Below are 20,414 nucleotides of genomic sequence, written 5' to 3' on the forward strand. Positions count from 1 at the left end.
TTATTTATCAGAACAGAATCTTCCATGGTGTTATAGTCCCAATTGTTAGAAAGTTCTCATCTAATTGCTTCTAACAAATGGTTCTAATGCTGTCCTTTTGGGCCACATAGAGCATACTTAATCCTTCTTTCACATCTAAATGCTTTAACTATTTGGAAAGTTTTTATTTCCCCGAAGGTGTCTCAAGGCTACATATCTCCAGATTTTTCAACTATTTCTCATAGGTCATGATTTTGAGTCTCAACTCAGATGCCATCTTTCAGATACACTCTGTTTTCAGAGAATCAGTGAATGAGAAAACCTTATTGATTATCCAAAAAAAAAGAAGAAAAGCCAATGATAACATTTATTCTCAGACTCAGTACTATTTGTTAGAAAAGAGTTGGGTGTGGTTTTTTTTCATATTGAAAGGTGAATTAAAAAAATAATTTTTAGTTTTTGTGGGTACCTAGTACGTGTATATATTTATGGGATACATGAGATGTTTTGTTACAGGCATACAATGAGTAATAATCACATCATGGAGAATGGGGTATGCATCCTCTCAAGCATTTATTCTTTCTGTTATAAACAATCCAATTACACTCTTTCAGTTATTTTAAATTGTACAGTTAAGTTATTATTGACTATAGTCATCCTGTTGTGCTATCAAATAGTGGGTCTTACTCATTCTGAAAAGTGAATCTCTAAGAACTGTTCTTCCAATATCCAGAAAATTCTAGTTTAGGGATAAACTTTACTAAATTATTTTATTCCTGGAAGTGTGGGGACAATATAGATTAGTATTAAAGGGCATGGGCTCTGGAATGAGACTATTTGGATTCAAATCCTTTTCTACTGTTCACTAGCTTTATGACGTTGAGCTGATTCACTGTGCCTGCTTCCTTCTCAATAAACTGGGTAGTGATAACAGTAACAATCTCAGACATTATTGAGAATTAAATAGGATAATGTATGGAAAGCATTTAAGTCACAGTGCCTGACACATAGTAAAGTCTTGATACTCTTAAGTGAAAACATTTATATACATTCTCAAAGTTATTTACAAATCTCTTTCAAAATAAATCTGTTTATGACTGCACCTAGATATAGTAGATGATAGCAACTACATCTGCAAGTAAAAGGATAATAGTTACCAACAGTAGTTTTTTGCAATATTTCGTTTCCCAATCCTAAATGCATGAGTTGATATACAAACTATACTTTTACTAATTCAAGTCAGTGGATACAGATCTTTACTGTGAAGGACATAGGGCATGTGATACAATTAGCTAACTTGAATATTCTAGGGGAGAAATTACAAGGACTTGATTAGTGGAGAGAAGGTGGTAGTTTTATAACAACAATAAAAATTACCACTTTATTGAGTGCTTACCCTGTGTCAAGCATTCACTCTAAAAGGAGGAGGAAGGCAGGCACTGTGTTAATGCTTTACGTGAATTTTTTCGTTTAATCCCACAGCCCTGCAAAGTAGGTACTGGAAACATTCTTTAAGAAGGTTAAGTAACTTCTCCAAAGCCAATTTCTAAGGGGCAAAGAAGGATTCGAGCCTAGTCCTTAATCACCAAGTTACTGCTGGGTAGAAAAAAATCCCAAGACAGTGCTTATGACTGTTTAGATAGGGGGAGCAAAAGAACAGGGAAGAAAAGATCAAGGCCGGGCATCTTTATAGAGGACAGAATCAGCAGTGATAAGAAATAGGGATCGAACTGGGGTGGGAGGTGGAGTAAAAAGAGTAAAGGAATAATTCTTTGATGTTTGTACTTCTTAAGACGATATCTGGGGTTAAAAAAAAAAGACAATATTCATAACATTCAATGTAAAATAAAATTGGAACATTTAGGTTACACTAAACCAATTTCTCATTACAAAGGAATTGAATGCCACAGGTCAATAACAACCATTTAACAGACTAGGTAACATTCTCAATCCTTGTTTTCACCTAATTCTGATTTCTGGGAAAGTGAAGTGAAAAACAAAAGATAACAAAAATACATGCCTTTTTTTTTTTTCTTCTTTTTTTCACCATGGAGATATTTTATATTTAGTAACTTTAGAAAGGTCCACGTTTGTCTCAATTTGATAAAATAAAATTTAGAAGTGGGAAATTAAGCATCATTTCCTTAAATTCATCCACCAGAGGAGACCTTTCAGGACCCAGCAGCATGTTTCAGTCATGCCATGTTCACTTTCAGAGGGACTCCAAGTCTGGCTGGCGATACCGCCATGCCAATGCTTTTTCAGATACACACCTGATGAAAGGCTACAGGATCAAAGAGCAAACCACTTATGGCAAAGTGCTGCAGAGTCCAAAGCTCATCTGTGGATGGAATCACTTAAAACTATTTTAAAGGGTCATCACTAAGAGGGTGCTTATTTTTAGAAATGAGTTTTCTTTTGATACAAAGAAAAATGTTGGCCATTTCCTTTATGTTTATAACAACATTCCAATTTAATCTTCAGTTTAAAAATTCCTTAATTATTGCACAACAGTGCTTTGTTGATTGCACAACACCCACATCTCTGTTTGATACTAAAATCTAGACTTTTTAACAAATGTTGGGGGGGGTATGTACTCATGAACACCCATTCCTATCCTTTATAGTAGTGATATATTTGAAAACCATATTTTATCATTTTAATTCTGCTCTCAGGAGAGAGCTATAAACATGAATGATGGGGAAAAAAGTCTGCTATAAAAAAGTTATACTTTTAATCAGTTTATAATTACTTACCCAAATCTTTTTCAAGCAACAGCAGCAGGGCTAGAAAGAAGCACAGTATCGTGCAGGTATTATTTGATTGTGTTCCAAAAGTTTATTCTTCTGAATTTCACATCCCTATTCTCCACCACTAAAAGTCATCAACATTTTACACATAAAGTCTTCAAGCAAAAGTAACCAACAGGTGCTGAGATTTTTCTTAGAGCAATGATTAGAATCTGGTATAGAAAAAGGCCTTATAATCTAAATTTCCCTTGTTGGTTATCATAAGCATCACTGAAAAATCTGGAAGAACATATGCCAAAACACACAACCACATGTTTTTTTGTCCAGTCATATGTAAGAACCCAGCATAATTATTCTTGAATTAAAATCAAAAGCAAGTTTATAAGAAGAAATCTGTTCTTTTAAATACTGAGATCTTATCTGCTATTCAGCTAATAACAATCATTGTATTTACTTGACTTTTATAAGAAAATTAAAAGTTGAAAGATAAAAATAGTCTTACCAATTTAAATCAGTTATGTAGGACACAAAAGCACTGCATACCACTTTGTACCTTTATATGTCTTTGGTATTTCTATTTTGAACAAATACATATAATAAAAAAATTGTAAGTTTTAATAAAGTATAACTTTAAAATTTTCTTGTTTTATAAAATTTAAGAGTGAACATTTAACAACAAGCAAACAAAAAAAAAAAACAAAAGGAGTTTGTTCACTCCTATAAGACAGAACCAAAAAAACATTGGGTAAATTTTAAAACAACAACACACACATTAGTTTTGCTTCTCTACAATTTAGTCTAATTATAGTAGAATATAAGTTTCAAACACACAAAACCTCGAGTCTCCTGGTGTATCTTGTGTTACCATCTCTTGTTCCATGGCATTCCTATGTTGGAGCAGAGTGTTCTTAGGATAATTTAGCTGAAAAAAAAAAAAAAAAGACTACAGTTCTTCCTTGTCTATTCAACTGTCTAGAGATCCCAAAGAGAGTTCTTTTACTTTTTTTCCTCAGATACTCTAAAAGGGGAAAAAAAGTTTATAACTTAAAAACAAACAAACAAACAAAAAAAACTTTGATGAACAATGTCTAAACTTTCACATTGTTTTCTAGTAAGAGAATGTAATGTCTTAGAATTAATTTTGTTCGTATAGGTCTATGCTTTTTTTTTTTTCCACTTTATTGTCAATTATTCTTCTCAGAGTTGTTTAAGTCACTAATGGTCAGATAAAAAAAGGCTGCCAAATGACCAACCAGGTAAACTTCAAGACTAATACCTGATTTACATTACAAGGTTGTTCTCAAACTCACTTAAAATCACTTAAACTCACTTAAAATGATTATAGATGGATGTTTACTAAAAGTGAAAATATAAAGAAAATAAAAAAGGATTATTGATTGTTAGAGAAATCTGAGTCCTACAAATGCTCAAAGAACTAGGCACAAATCCCAGGGCAAGGGAGCTAGACAACTAAGAACATTCTCTAATTATGTCTTCTATTAAAATAGGAGGCATACTGGTTTTGTAGACCTCTTGACAATTTCTGAATCAATGAGATCATCCTCATTCCAACCACTGTTTTCTAGGACTGGCTACACTAACTTGCCACCAAAAATTTAATTTTTTTAGATAAAAATAACAAAAGTTTCAATATTCAAGTTGGTCACAGCTTCTTTTGTTCCTATCATATAGCATTTACTCTGACAGCAGCACATGTGGTACAAATGTTTTGACCTTTGAATACACAAAGATAAAACTTCTGATCTGCCATTAAGGGCTTCAAGCTTTATGCTTTGTTTTGTTTGAAAATGTTGTGATGATTTTAAGCTGATCTATCTGCACTCATTTCAGGTCCCCCTCACATCCAATGGCATGCACTTGGGAAACAGCTGGCAAAGGTTCAAGTGCAAATCTGTGGTTAGGAGTAGAGAAACACTAACCGGCTTATGCAGAGATGGACCCACAGCTCTGGCCTCGTTAGCCAAATGAACAAAGACATAGCTACCCATGTGCTTCCTTCCTGTGCAGACCATTTGTCTCTAAAATGAAATGAAAAGCTGCATACTCCCTCAGTAGAGGAAAGCAGAGGGAATCAGTCATGTTCTTTCTGCAAGACTGCAGCTGTAATACCTCACAAACATTATCTGTCTACCTGCATGCATGAATGGACAGTGAACAAGTGGGTGTCTACCAAGTATCTATGATTATGCCTTCTGTTTAGGGAGTTACAGTGCCTAAGGGGCAATGTGGAGGCAAGATAAAAAAATGTCCACAAATAAATGCAATCCAGTAGTATTTTATTCTCCTAGGAGAGCTGCCAGATTTCAAATTCTGATTAAATAACACTGTCTTTCTGTGATCCAATTATTTTTTTCCATATCATTTTGCATATAAGCCATGCCTCTGGTCCTCAAACAGCTGCCTTCTAGCATCAATCAATTTGGAATCTTAGAGGTATACCTTTAAGCAATTAGACTTACATATACATACACACATAAGTATTCGTAGCTTATTTACCTGGAATTGTGCCTACATTTCCAAGCTGTTTCCCAGTTCAAAATGTCAAATTCAAACAACATTCTCCTCCCCTCTCAATGGTCTTTACAACAATTAAAAACAAAATGAATCAATCTGGCATTGTTCTCCCAATCTCATCAGACTAAATGGAAGTCAGCACAAGAGTCACAGTTTTAGAACCAAAATAGGAGATGCCTTAGATTAATGTTATTTCTTGCAGATTCTAACAGTCAAACTGTTTATTAAATACATGAGATGAAAAATTAACAAAACATAACAGTGTTTGTGCTACCTCTCCAGGAAGTTAGCGCTTTTCCAGAGGATGTTTGATCACCGAGAATTAAAATGCATGGAAGTAAATTATGCACGGGAAACACAAAACAGTTTAACAGTGGGATGTTTTTTTGAGTCTAATTAAAGCCTCGTTGGAAGCTTTAAACATTTCACTCCAGCAGATAGTTTGCCCCTGACCTTGACTGCTTTTCTTACTGCGGGTTTTTATGGCTGAGTTTTTACTACTGGCCTCTATTGCTGAGGCAAACCCAGTTTAGGCTCTCAATTGACTCCTGTGTTAGTGGCACGGGAACCAAAAAGGTTTACTACCCAAGTGACCTCTTCAAGGTACGTGAGGGTATTTGAGGATATCTGTACGGCTATGCTTTGTTCACAAAGCCACCAGCTAGAAAGCAAAACAGTGGTCATATGTGGTGATCAATCATAGACTGGCAAACAACACGAGGTCAGAGTATTGTGAGTTTATAAGTCCAATAGTTTTGTATGCTGTCCAGCTTTTTGTTTGACAACTGGGGAAGTTGAGAGGAAGAAAAACATCTGAGATAGTGTATCTGCCTCTCTCCATTTTTACTTCCACCATTACCAAGACGGAGTCAAGACCAAGAAAAAGATAACTTTTATAAAACTTTTCATACATTGCCAATATCTTGATGATTTTAACAGGTCTTCAACTGACTTTAATCCTTTTATAAAATGTATCTTACAGAAGCACTTCATAAGTCTAAGTGTTTTCACACACAGTAGTACTTCTCATTTTATCTTATGTTCATGTGTCTGTCCCAGACGTAAACTGTGAACTCATAGAGAGAAGGGCTCTGACGTTTTTGGGTTTTGTGGTTTTTAAAATTTATTTATTGGTACTTAATCCCAAATAGCCAGGCACATAAAGCAGTCAATATTGCCATTTGACAGATTATGAAATTGGAGAATAAGAAATACATGATTTTGGTCATGATCACCTGATAATAAAGGAAAATTAAAGTTTTCTGAAAGATACATTTTTTAACCTTTTACCTTCAAGTTCAATTTTTTTTCCATTATGCCATTCTGAACATTCATTGATGCATTCATTCAATAATTTATTGAGGGCCTAATAAGAGCCAGACATTAGGGATTCAGTAGTGAACCAGATAGATATCATACATAAATAAATGAACATGACAGTCTAGGACAGGCATTGACCAACTACAATTGACCCATGAACACATCACAATTTGAAAAAACTCACAGACAACAATATAGTTGACAAATACTGACAAAATTAAGAAAAAGTTGTCATGAATGTATAAAAATATGTAGCTACTAGTCTATTTTATCATTTACTACCATAAAATACACACAAATCTATTATAAAAAGTTAAAAATTTTCAAAACGTACACAAACACTTACAGACACGGTCCCATTCCCAGTCAAGAGAAATGTAAACAAATGTAAAGATGCAGTATTAAACCACTCAGGCATAAAATTAACTGTAGTTCATACCATATCACTGTAATAATTTCATAGCCATCTCTTAGTGCTATTGCAATGAGTTCTGGTGAGTATCCACTTAAAATGCCATGTGATGCTAACCATCTCTGTGTGAGCAGTTCATCTCTCCAGTAAATTGCATATTGCAGTAAAAAGTGATCTTTCATGGTTCTCATGTATTTTTCATTTAGTACAATACTGTAACATCATGGAGCCCATACAAAATGCCACTAGTGGTCCTGGAAGTGGTCCCAAGAAGCAGAAGAAGTCATGACATTACAAGAAAAAGCTGAATTGCTTGATAGGTGCTGTAAATTGAGATGTTTATCTGGATTGCCTGCCATTTCAAGATAAATGAATCCAGCCTAGGAACTATTGTAAAAAAAAGAAAAGGAAATGCGTAAAGCTGTTGCTGCAGCTATGTCAGCAGGTACAGAAACCTTGTACTTTTTGTGAAATGTTTTTATCTCATATTGAAAATGCAGTTTTTATGTGGGTGCAGGATTGTTATAAGGCAAAGCTACAGACTCTAATATGGTTCAAGACATAGTGGTCATTGTATGACAACTAAAAGCCAAAGGAAGGTGAAGGTCTAAAGCTGGAGAATTTAATGCCAGCAAAGGACGGTTTGATAATTTTAAAGAGGATGGGCTTAAAAAGTGTCAAGATAGGAGAAGCAGCTTCTGCTGCAAGAGGTAGCAGATGAGTTCCCAGACACTAAGAAAATCACTGAAGAGAACGGATATCTGCATGAACAAGTTTTTAATTGCAGACAAAACTGCCCTATTCTGGGAAAAAGTACACTTATTTATAAGAAAGACAAGTGAGCACTAGGATTTAAGGCAGTAAGAAATAGGCTAACTCTACTGCCTTATGCACAAGCAGTCATGATCAGGACTGCCCTTTTCAATATACCTGCTAACCCCTGAGCTTGAAGGGAAAAGATAAACAACAGTTGCCAGTCTTTTGGTTGTACAAGAAAGACTGGACAACTTCAACCCTTTTTCTGGATTGGTTCCATTAGTGCTTTTTCGCTGAATTCAGGAAGTACCTTGCCAGTAAGAGACTGACTTTTAGGTTTTTTTGATATTGGACAATCCCCTGGCCAACCAGAAGTCTGTAAGTTCAACACTAAAGGTGTTCAAGTGGTCTACTTACCCCCAAACACATTATATCTATTTGAGCCTCTCAAACAGGGGGTAATAAGGACCTTTAAGCCTCAATGCACATGGTACTCTATGGAAAGAATTGTCAATGCTGTGGAAGCCAACCCAGATGGAGAGAACATGACGAAAGTCTGGAAGGATTACACCACTGAAGATACATTGTTCTAACAACAACAACAACAACAACAACAAAAGCCGTGAAAGCCATCATGCCCAAAACAATAAATCAATGAATTCCTGCTGCAGAAAACTGTGTCCAGATGTAGGGCAAAACTTCACAGGATTTACAACAGAACCAATAAAGGAAATCAGGAAAGAGGTTATGCATATGGCAAAAAAAGTGGGGGATGGAGGGTTTCAAGATACAGATCTTGGAGAAATTCAAGAGCTAACAGACACCATACTACAGGAATTAACAAAACACGACTCGATGGAGATGTGTTTCTGAACCAGTGCCAGATGATAAGACAATGCAGAAGCAACAGTGCCAGAACACAAATCGACGTTAGATATCTGACAGAAGGGTTCTGATTATTCAAGATTGCTTTCGATTTCTTTCATGGCATGACCCTTCTGATACAGGCACTACAAACTACACAAATGGTGAAAAAAGGATAAGTATCATATACAAATATTTTGAGAAAAATGAAAAAGCAAAAACGTCGAATTAGTGTTTCCTTAAATGTGCAGGTGTGCCTGCCTCATGCCTCCACTTCCACCTCCTCCACTTCCTGCCCTGCTACCCATGAGACTGCAAGACCAACCCCCTCCTCAGCCTACTCAATGTGAAGACAAGGATGAAGACCTTTATAACGATGACCCATTTTTACCTAATCAATGTTGAGTATATTTTCTCTTCCTTATATCCTCATAACACTCTTTTCTATAGATTACTTTATTGTAAAAATACAGTATATAATATACTAAATATTTGTTAATCAATCAACTGTTTATCACTAAGCTATTAGTTATGGGGAAGTTGTAAGTTATACATGGACTTTTGACTCTATGTGTCTCCATGTAATAATTTTTGACTTTTGGGTTATTGGTGAATAGGTGTCCTTAACCCATGTTGTTCAAGGGTCAACTGTGTGTATATATGGTCTATATGTGTGTATGCTGTGTAATAAAACAATAAAAACAAGGAAATTAACACAAAAGTTATGGTAGTGTTCACTTTTTAGGGACAAAGAAGAAAATACAATTACTGAGGGGCCCACAGGACCAATTACTAGGACCATTCTATTTCTTAAGCTCAGTAGCAGGTACGAAGCATTGGTACTGGATAAATGCATGGTTTTTGTTTTTTCCTATAAACTGGACATTTACAAATACTCTTGTATAGTTCATATTAAAGCACAAACACGTATGTTTATGAATGCATAGAAAAAATTTTAAAGGACTCAAAGCAACATTTTAACCTAAGTTTCATGAATGGTGTTCTTTGATGTGTTTATAAAAGCTGCTAACACATAGGAGGATGTACTATCTACTGAATGGCAAGAAAAGGAAAAAAAAAGAGCACAATAAAATGAGTACTTATTTGGTGCTCAATACTTTACTGGAATAGCCTGTTATCAAAACTTAAGGTTAAGCCCCAAATCAAGCAACTTTTATTATGCAAACTTCAAAAATGGGTTTTCAAGATGAGCAAGTATTGGTAATGTGCAAAAATGGCCATTAGTTGTATATAGTTTTTTTATAATTGATAATAGTAATCCATAGTGGCATCATCTTTCAAGTTGATGGCAACATGTGAAAAGAAAACAAGTGGTAGAAGTGAGCATTAATTATTCATATACTAATCTTGAGGGAGCAGAGTATAAATAGAAAAAAGAAAAATCAAAGAGATGTTCTTCAGAGTTATGTTCCAATAGGTTTTGCGTGTAAGGGGCCACTAGTATCCAATGATTATACCCATAGAAAAAGAGTACCCTTTGCTCTTATTGGAAGATAATGGTGCTGAGACAGCTAGAGTTTGGTGGATCAAGACCTGTTCACACAACCTACTAAATATGTATCCCTTAACTCTTTGCAATTTCTAATTATAAAGCAACAATGAATGATGTAAGGAAGGTTAGTGTGACATAACTGGAGAGTCTTTTCCTTACTTTAACTGGCACTAGGTATTACCTTAAGCCAAGAGTCCCCAACCATTTTGGCACCAGGCAACGGTTTCGTGGAAGACAATTTTTCCACAAATCGGGGGTAGGCCACATTAGATTCTCATAAGGAATGCGCAACCTAGATCCCTCTCATGCTCTCAGTTCACACTAGGGTTCATGCTCCTGAGAATCGAATGCTGCCACAGACTGGTAGCAGTCCACAGCCCAGGGGCTGGGGACTCCAGCTTTAGGCAGCCATCTGAGTATGGTTCCTCATCAATAACATATAAATAATACCACCTAAATTTTAGTATTTCCAGGCATAAGCAAGGCATTCAGATGTTAAGATTCCCTTCCTTCTCCTTAGGTTAGTTTATTTAGAGAACCAGAGGACATGAAAATGCCTGACACATGGTAAATACTTACTACTGGCTTCCTATGACACACGGTAAATACTTATTATTGGCTTCCTATTTTTCCTACCTGGGGCTTTTACTAGTCCACGGGCATATTTAATAATTGTTTTTAGCTGCTGAGCTATGTAAGCATCCAGAAATCTTTGTTAGCTATTAATGTGGCTTGGTTGAGCTACAGTCTTAAACAGTGATTAATGATGTCTCCATGTAGGAACTTTTGGCCCTTTGGTTATTGGTGAAGAAGGAAACATGGAAGTCTTGTTACCTTCCTTCTCAACTGAGAACATTTTTCTCAATTCTACATAGCCTGAGTAATATATGCCATTTTATATAGTTCTGTATAATAACTATGGATCTATTTGATAAAGAACTTTTAATTCATGGAATTAGCTGCTACATATATAAAGGGTCTATCTTGTTACTCTTCTACCTTGTTACTGATGCAACACTTTGGTATTTTCTCCATGATCCTTGACCATTTTGTACTACCAAGAATTCTTTATATTTCTATATGTATTTTTTCCTGCCCTATACTTGGCATCTTCACACTACTGGTTACAGATGAATAAAAAAAATAGCACTTGGCTTATCCTAACCAATAATCTTCCTAGTTTCAGCACCCTTAGACTAAAGCTTAGAAGTACCAATACCCCAAGCCAAGGGTTGGAAACCACAGCAGGTGAAACAAATCTGGCCCTTGGCCTGTTTTTGTAAATAGTTTTACTGGAACATAGCCATAAGCATTCATTTACATACAAAGGCTGCTTTTGTGCTACATGACAGAGTTAAATAGCTAAAACAGAGAACATATGGTCTGCAAAGCCTAAGATTTAATATCTGGCCTTTCACAAAAAAAGTTTGTAGACCCCCATGCTAAGTTTAGTATTGGGAGGTCTCCATGCTCTTTGAATGGCTCTCAAGAGCATTGTGATGAATGAAAAAAGCTTATCTCAAAGGCTGTGTATTATGTAATTCCATTTATATAACATTCTCATAATGACAAAATACAGTGGTGAGGAACAGATTAGTGGTTCCTAGGGTTAGAGCTGGTTGGGAGTAGGTATGGCTTACAAAAACGTAGCATGAGGGAGATGATGATGATAGTTCTCTATCTTGGTTGCAGTGATGGTTACACAAATCTACACATGATAAAATGATAGGGAGCCATTCACGCACATACTGTACCAATGTCAACATCCTGGTTTTGATACTGTACCACAGTAACATAAAGTGAAAAAATTGACGGAAATAGGGTTCAGCCTACATGGACTTCTCTGTACTAATTTTGCAACTTCCTCCGAATGTAATTATTCCAAAAAAGAAAGTTAAAAAAACACAAACTTGCACATGCAAGAAAATTGACAGCAAGATAAAATGAATCAGTCAATTTTATTCCAATTCTTCAAAATGTATACTCAATATGTTGTTTCCAAAATGTAAGTCACCCTTTATATAATAGTTTTATTATTTCATCTTTCTTTTCTTTTCTTTTCTTTTTTCATCTTTTCTTTATGGTTCTTCAGTAGAAGCCAGAATCTTGAGTTGCCCAATTAGGAGCCTAAAATATGCAAAAAGAAATGAACAGAGTGAAAAGAAAATACTTTCGGAAAAAAACTAACATACAAGAAAGTGACACAGCATTTACTTTAGCACTACTCTTGCCAAACCATTCTAAGATCTTAACTCCTGCAATTACTAGATGTCAGATGTCCCACTTAGGACAAAACAAACATCAAAATTATTATCTGGTATAGTATATGGTCAATTAAAATGTATAGCAATAACGGTATCATTAATACTGGAACAATAAACAACACAAATTAATCCTGAAGCATACAGAAAAAAACATCATATGAAAGTTATTTTCTAGGCTCAGTTATTCTAAACTTGGTTAAAATATGCAATTCAAATTCTAATGCATCCTTCCCTTTTGAACTAAAGGACTATTCCACGGACACAAATTTGTTCCTAAAACTTCAATCAAATAGGGTTTCTGCATATCCCACAACTGTTTCCTAATGACTTCCTACCCTCCAGTTACACATAATCATAATGTGTAAACAACATAGTTTAGGATTCCAAAATTATAAGGCCATTCAAGTTTCTTCAATTGCTAACATGCAGAATTAATCTCCCAAAATGGGAGATTAATTTTTGATGTGAATATCAGATGAAAGATAATGACATTTGTATAAGATCAGCACTAATACATATAATAAGATCAACATTTTTACAGAACTATTTCTTTAGATTTAGAAAGAATACACATTTCGAACACTTGAAAGAGGGCTACACATGTAAGTTATCATCTGCCAGTATCAAAATGATGTGTTGAAAACCCTGAGGAAATGAGTTAATGAAGTCACACAGGAAGAGTCAAAGCAAAAGAAAATAGTTATAATAAACTAGGAACACAATTTCTTTTTGAAGAGTCAAAGCAAAAGAAAAATACTTATAATAAACTAGGAACATAATAATGCATCTAAGAAAAAATTCATTTGTTTAGTAATTTCTTAAAATGTTCATATCTTTAAAGAGAAAAACAAAATCAGCTACAACTCATATCAATACACTTCCAAACTTCATGTAACAATTACACGGTTGCTAAATCCCAGACAGAATAGAAAATGTGTGGTTCTTACCTCTGACCTGCTATTCTGATTAAGTTTCTTCTCAATATTCATGGCCAACATCTGGCTTCTAAAAGAAAGGCTTTTGGTCTTTTCAATCACTTGCTGATAGGGTGAGACTGCATTGTTACCCATAACCACATGACCCTAAAAGGAAACACAGGGAAATTGATCCTATAATGGATGACAGAGTTTCTCAGGTGAGTAATAAGCATGACATAACCTTTGCACATATTTTAATGCACTATATAGAGATGACAATATTTACCAAGTAAGAAAAAAAATAGGAGGCTTTTGTTGCCTTCAAAGAAATGTTTTACATTAAAACAAAATAAATTATTAAAGGAGGTAATAAAATGTCCTAGTTAAGAATTCCCAAAAGTATAATCAAGAACTGATAGTATGTAGCATAGCTAACATAATACTCACTAATTTAGAATCAATCTTGGCATCCAGTCTTGCATTTCTAATCAAATTTACAATCCACCTTTCAGCTTCTTCTGGAGTCATGTTCAATTTATCTGCCAACATGCTAATGAAAAAGTAAAAACAGCAATGTTAATTAACTGGGCCTAAAAACTTAGTTTTATGTACACAGTGTTGACTCATACTCTGCACAGAGACTTTTTGGTATTTCTGGATCACCTTTCTCTTATATACTATGACCCCTACTGTCTGATTTGTTCATGTGTTTGTGCCTATTGACTTGTACTACGCACGACCTATTCCATTCACCGACTGGACTGTAAAATCCTTGAGGGTAGGGTAACATTCTGCATTTATGGAAATCCTTCAGCTTCTAGAACAGTACTTTATATTTACCAGCTGCTCAACAAGTAACGATCTAAGCGAGAAAAAGGTTTTATGATGTTCCCTCTATATCAGGGTATATTAAAAGTCAGCCCTCCATATCCACAGGTCCCACATCCTCAGATTCAGCAAACCATGGATAGAAAATATTTGGGAAAAAACAAACAATAAAAAAGAATACAAAAATAATACAAATGAAAAAACCAACACAGTATAACACCTATTTACATAGCATTTACATTTTTAACAGTAACCCAGAGATGACTGAAAGTATATGGGATAATAAGCGTAGGTTATATGAAAATATCACCCCATTTCATTTAAGACACTTGAGAATCTGAATTTTGGCAGCCAGGAGGGTCCTAAAACCAGTCTCCCAAGGATACCAAGGGACAACTATATAATGGTTATACAAAGGAAACCTTTGTATAAAGCTTTCTTTGTATAAAGAAGACATATGAAAAAGACACTTGCACAGATATATTTATAGCAGCACAATTCACAGTTCACTTAGGAACCAACCTAAGTGCCCGTCAACTAATGAGTGGATAAAGTAAATCTGGTATATATAAACCATGGAATACTACTCAGCCACTAAAAGGAAGAAAATAATGTCTTTTGCAGCAACTTGGATGAAACTGGAGGCCATTATTCTAAGTGAAATAATGCAGGAGTGGAAAACCAAAAATCTTATGTTCTCATTTATAAGTGGGAGCTAAGCTATGAGCTAAAATCTCAGAATTCACCACTATATTATTCATCCATGCAACAAAAAAAACCCCACATGTACCCCAAAAGCTATTGAAATAAAATTTTTAAAAAAGTAAACCTACTATAAGGAGCATCAGTAATAAGTATAATCTCAGGAAAAACATAAATAAAACTGAGGGGCATTGTGTATGTTTGTGCTATAAACTGTGGGGGCACTCTCTGGAGCTATATACTATATATAGTGTGTGTGTGTATATGTCTATATATATAGACACTGAATTTCAGATAAAAGAGATGGAGGGAGTGCACCAGAACATGAAGATCTTGATCTAAAATACTATTTGATATCAATCTGCATTTTGTATTTTTCCAATTTTATGATCAGGTTGAAGAGGGCCATTGCAGTGCTTAATTTATCAGAATTAAAAACACACCAGTCTTAGTAAGTAGGTTAAGTCAGTTCAGCTGATGGAAGAGTACCTACATATGCATGTAAAATACTTAAGAGTATGTAGTATACATGCATGTATATATGTGTGTTTATACACTGTCTTTTATCCTCATGGAAGCCATCAGGTCTCAGCTAAAATAAGACCCTCATAAGCCTTCTAAGACACCTCTCCCAACTGTGATACATCAGTTGGGTGCTTTCATAGCACCTATTTTTGCTATAGTTGTTTTACCGAATATCTGTCTCCAAGGTAGACTGTATACATGTAACCAAAGTGCAAGCACCGTATCCTCCTCATTCCTTGCCGTTATGTCTACCAATTAGCAGCACAATGCCTCGTACACAGGACACAATAAATATCTACTGTCTGATTGATTCCCATTCTAGTCTCTACCCTAGTTCAGGCTCCATTACTATTTCTTAGTTTTCTAACTACTTTACCTCTTGAGTCTCTTCCATCTATCTTACATAGCTGGCAGGTTAGTTCTACAACCCAACTACAGTAGTTCCCACTTATCTGTAGTTCCACTTTCCGTGTTTTCTGTTATCAGCAGTCAATTCCAGTCTGAAAATATTAAATAGAAAACTCCAGAAATAAGCAATTGATAAGCTTTAAATTGTACACTGTTTGGGCTAGCATGATGATATCCTGTATTGTCCTAATGCCTCACCCAGGACTTGAATCATCCCTTTGTCCGGCATATCAACACTGTATACGCTACCCGCCCATCAGTTACATAGTAGCTATCCCAGCTATCAGATCAAGCGCCCTGATATCACAGTGCTTATGTTCAAGGAACCATTATTTTACCTAGTAATGGCCCCAAAGTACAAGAGTAGTGATGCTAGCATATTGTTACAAATTCATTATTATTGTTGTTAATCTTTTACTGTGCTCAACTTATAAATTAAACTTTATCATAGTTACATGTGCACAGGGAAAAACCTAGTATGTATTGGGTTTGGTACTACCTGCAGTTTCAAGCATCCTCTGGGGCTCTTGGAACATATCCCCTTGGATAAAGGGAGACTACCCAGTTTATTTCCATATTCCTTTCAACACTTTTAACTTTCCAAGTTCCCATTATTCTCCTTCATAAATATAACATTCCAGCCAAACCAAACCAATCCTTTTCCTTCATTGACATTCACTCAACAAAATATAAACCGTGTTAGATGCTGTTGGCAAAACATCCTCTGTTGCCAGCCTTTACAGAGTTTAAGTCAAGGGGGTCTTGACTTGAACATCGCTTGATCTTGGGAGGCAGAGGTTACAGTGAGCTGAGATGGCATCATTGCACTCCAGCATGGGCAACAAAGTGAGACCTCCGTGTGAAAAAAAAAAAAAAAAAGAAAAAGAAAGAAAAAAGAAAAAGTGGAAGGAGCTATGTATGTGAAATCCAAAAAGGTCTACCAGTTCTAATCTGGAGATTTGGGGAACAGCTTACCTAAGGAAATGCTATTTAATCTTAGATTTTTAAGACCATAGAACGAAAATTTCACTGTAGGCTGGATGTGGTGGCTCATACTTATAGTCCCAACACTTTGGGAGGCTGAGGCCAGAAGTTTGAGATCAGTCTGAAAAACGAAGCGAGATTCTGTGCACACGTGTGCACACACATAGTGGGACACACACACACGTGCATAGTGGGACACACACACACACACATAGGCACGGTAGCCTGCACCTATAGTCCCAGATACTTGAGAGGCTAAGGTCTGAGTAACATTTGAGCCCAGTAGTTTGAGACTGCAGTAAGCTACGATTACACCACTGTACTTCAGCTTTGGTGACAGAACAAGATTCTGTGCTTCTATAAAATAAAATTCCATCTTATGTAATAACTAACTAGAATTCTCTATCCCTCTCTCTTTCTTTACATCCATATTCTAAGTCTCATTCCAATATAGCTGGTGTTAATTTTGCATCAGGCATCAAGATCCATAAATGCCTGCATGCTCTAAGCCATATCTTACTTTGTGGATCTTTGTTTACACTGTGCTTGTTGATCTTTTATTTGTTGATCTTTACTTTTCGAAGTGAATCAAGTCAAAGAAAAACCTAAAATAAGGCCCAAGGAATACTAGTAAATTATTGATGGTATCTCAGTTTATCTAAGCTACCGATGACCACTGTGACTGAATTAAAGAATGTGGAAATAATCTAGTTTGTTTTAAGTAACATGAAAATGCACACAGTAAAAGAAACCAAATGATTAATAAGACTGTAATCCCAGCACTTTGGGAGGCCGAGGAAGGAGGACTGCTTGAGCCCAGGAATTTGAGACCAGCTTGGGCAACATAGCAAGACCCTGTCTCTACAAAAAGCAAAGAAAAAAAAAAAAGGAAAAAAAGGACTAATAGAAATCATCAAGGTCTACAATTCTTTTCCAATCTAGCAATTTTATGCAGAATAGTACAGATTTTAAAATAAAAGTGTAATATCCTATCAAAGCTCAGAAGATAAAAAGCTGTCCCTGGTGGTCTAGTGGCTACGGAGAAATAAAACCATTTTTAAAAAGACAAAAAGTTGGCTTAACCTATCCCAGAATATGCTACCTCATGTTATTGAAAATAATTCAATTTGTCAATAAACTAAAAGACAAAATCCATCAAAATGCAGAATTTCTGAGAAAAATATCTAGTCCAATCCAGATTTTAAACACTCATATTTCTAGATTATTTAGATTACACTAAAAATCTCAATCTTGTCTGTAGGCAGCTTAAGGTAGATATTTAAATATGTTCTGTAAATCCCTTATAAATATCTTTAACCTAACTAGCTCTGCTGCTCCACTGACACACACACAAAACACAATATCGAATATGTTAAATAAGATATGCACAGAATTCTTAAGTGCTATTTCAAAAGACAAAGCAAAAAAAAATCTTTCATTCTCAGTTCAATTTAATTAAACATGTTCATGCTTCTAGCACAAAATGAAATATCTTGTTTCCAGGAAGTAAAAATATACCAGAGATCCCACTTAAGGACACAAGATATATAAGTCTTAATTTAGGGAACCGATTAGGGTTGTATCAACTCTAGATTTTCTGTCAGGTTTTCAGTGCCTAATCATTTAAATGGTCTTCCTTTTCTGAACCCTCTCACAGTCACCATTTTCCGCCACCCTCTCATCTTAACAAAGACTTGGAAAAGTAAGGACCTGGAGGTCCTATATTTCACCTGTCTTATTAATTACCTCTTTGAATAACCTGGCTTTCCAAATTTTATCTGATAGGCACAATTTATTTCAAAATACTGTTGATTTAACCATTCGAATACAGAAACCTCTGGTCTAGTTTTCACTGAAGTCTGCTGGCCAACTAGTCAGCATATCCAAAGAAAAGTACTCCAAGTCTTCTCTAATTAGTTTAAGACAACTAATTAAAGAATCAGTGTTAAGTGTAAACTATGTTTAACTGTATGACTGGGAGGAAACAGGACAAAGAAAACAGGAGAAAACTGAGAAATGCTAAATCCTTATGTGAAAACTGAAAATTCTCACTGAACTTTCCAGTATCTCTTTATAATCTTATAAATAACTGAACCTTATTGATAATGCAGAAATGCAATGATAATGGCCTTTGAAACTATCTCCATACATTTACATTCTAAATGTAAATTATTATGTGGTTATAAGAACTTTAAGAAAAATATTAAGACCTAAAATATAACTTAATAAAATAAGCAAAGTAGAATAACTTCAAAACTTAAAGTAACCCCCAATGGGAAATTATATTAATGTATGCTCCAACATGTTTATCATACACATTCAAAATATTACTTCCATACTTTGTTTTAATCTACAATTGAAAACTGGTCCAAGAATTATTTTACAACAGCTTTTAAAATTCAGACACATACCGTAGCTGATAAAACAATTCAGCTATACTAAATTAAACCCCAACACAGTAATCTTTTTTGACAGATGTTGCATACTTTATGGTAAACAGATTTGTAGCTTATCCTACACAGATCAACAAGGTTGTATAGAAACATATAAAACATTTTTAATATACATTTTTATAAAGCTATCACATGTGCTTACAGGCATTTAGTCAGGAAATCTATTAACAGAGAATGTTCCAAATTACAAATGGAAAGAGTTATTTAATAAACAATTACAGGTTTTATAATACTATTTTCAGCATTTGAAATGTGTCCTTTGGTGGAAAAAAAAGAAGATATCCTTTCCCCTCCCTCAAAAGACAGAACATCAAATAACTTTAAACTAATTAGAGGCAAAAACAAGCCAGCATAAACTAGTGAATGGAATAATTTGCCATAGTTAGTATTCAGTGGAAAAAAGTCTAGTTTGGGCCTTAAAGATATTCCATGTAGAGAGTTATCAGGATTCACTGACCCTATCTAATTTTCTTCCCATTGTTCTCCAATGCAGAGTGACTAGAGAGACTGATATGGACATATTTTTAATAATGTGTAATTTCACGTATGAAATTTTGAAATTTCCCAAAATTACAAATATTTCCAATAATTTGTAATTTTATATTTGTCCACTTATTTAATATCTGCTTCTTCCTCTGGTTTTAAGCTCTTTGAAAGAGTACTCACTACTTTCTACCCTGTGTTTGGCCAAAAGAGGCACTCATTAACATCTGTAATGTTTTCTTTGGAGAGTTGTATTACTAGGTAGGTCGCTATTAATTAATTATACCTTAATCATGATACATAGCATATTTGCTGTTTAGGAAGCTGAACACTAACGTTTAGGAAAGTTTTGCTTATTCTCGAAGTAATAAAAATACAGGAATGGAGAACAAATGAGTAGTTGCCAGAAATTAAGGAGAGGGTGGCAGGGAAGGGGGTACCACTATAAAAGAGCACCTTGAAGGATCCTTGTGATAGAAATATTCTATATTTTGCATGTATCAACATCAACATCTTGGCTGCTATATTTTACTGTGGTTTTGCAAGATGTTACTAATGGGAGAAACTGAGTAAAGGACACAGGGGGTCTTTTTATCATTTCGTACAACTGATACATAATCATCTCGAAATAAACAGTTTAACCTTTTTTTTTTTTTAAGCCAGATCTTGCATCAAAGTCACTTAGAGGACCTTTTTCAAAACACAGTCTCTGGGGTCTGCC

General features: G+C 35.0%; 1 protein-coding gene across 2 annotated transcripts in view; it reads right to left on the reverse strand.

The window, feature by feature from the left end:
• Positions 1 to 12,068: 12,068 nt before the first annotated feature.
• The window catches only part of EIF3E (eukaryotic translation initiation factor 3 subunit E), a 45,110-nt gene continuing 36,764 nt past the window's right edge, over positions 12,069 to 20,414 (reverse strand). The window contains exons 11-13 of one of the 2 annotated variants that reach the window (XM_015145867.3): positions 13,758 to 13,860; positions 13,341 to 13,475; positions 12,069 to 12,256 (exon numbers count right to left, since the gene is read on the reverse strand). In XM_015145867.3, the coding sequence (XP_015001353.3) occupies positions 12,218 to 12,256; positions 13,341 to 13,475; positions 13,758 to 13,860 (277 nt within the window). In that variant the 3' untranslated portion in view covers positions 12,069 to 12,217. 2 annotated transcript variants of the gene reach the window in all.

This window comes from Macaca mulatta, chromosome 8, assembly GCF_049350105.2.
Source record: "Macaca mulatta isolate MMU2019108-1 chromosome 8, T2T-MMU8v2.0, whole genome shotgun sequence".
Taxonomy (NCBI): domain Eukaryota; kingdom Metazoa; phylum Chordata; class Mammalia; order Primates; family Cercopithecidae; genus Macaca; species Macaca mulatta.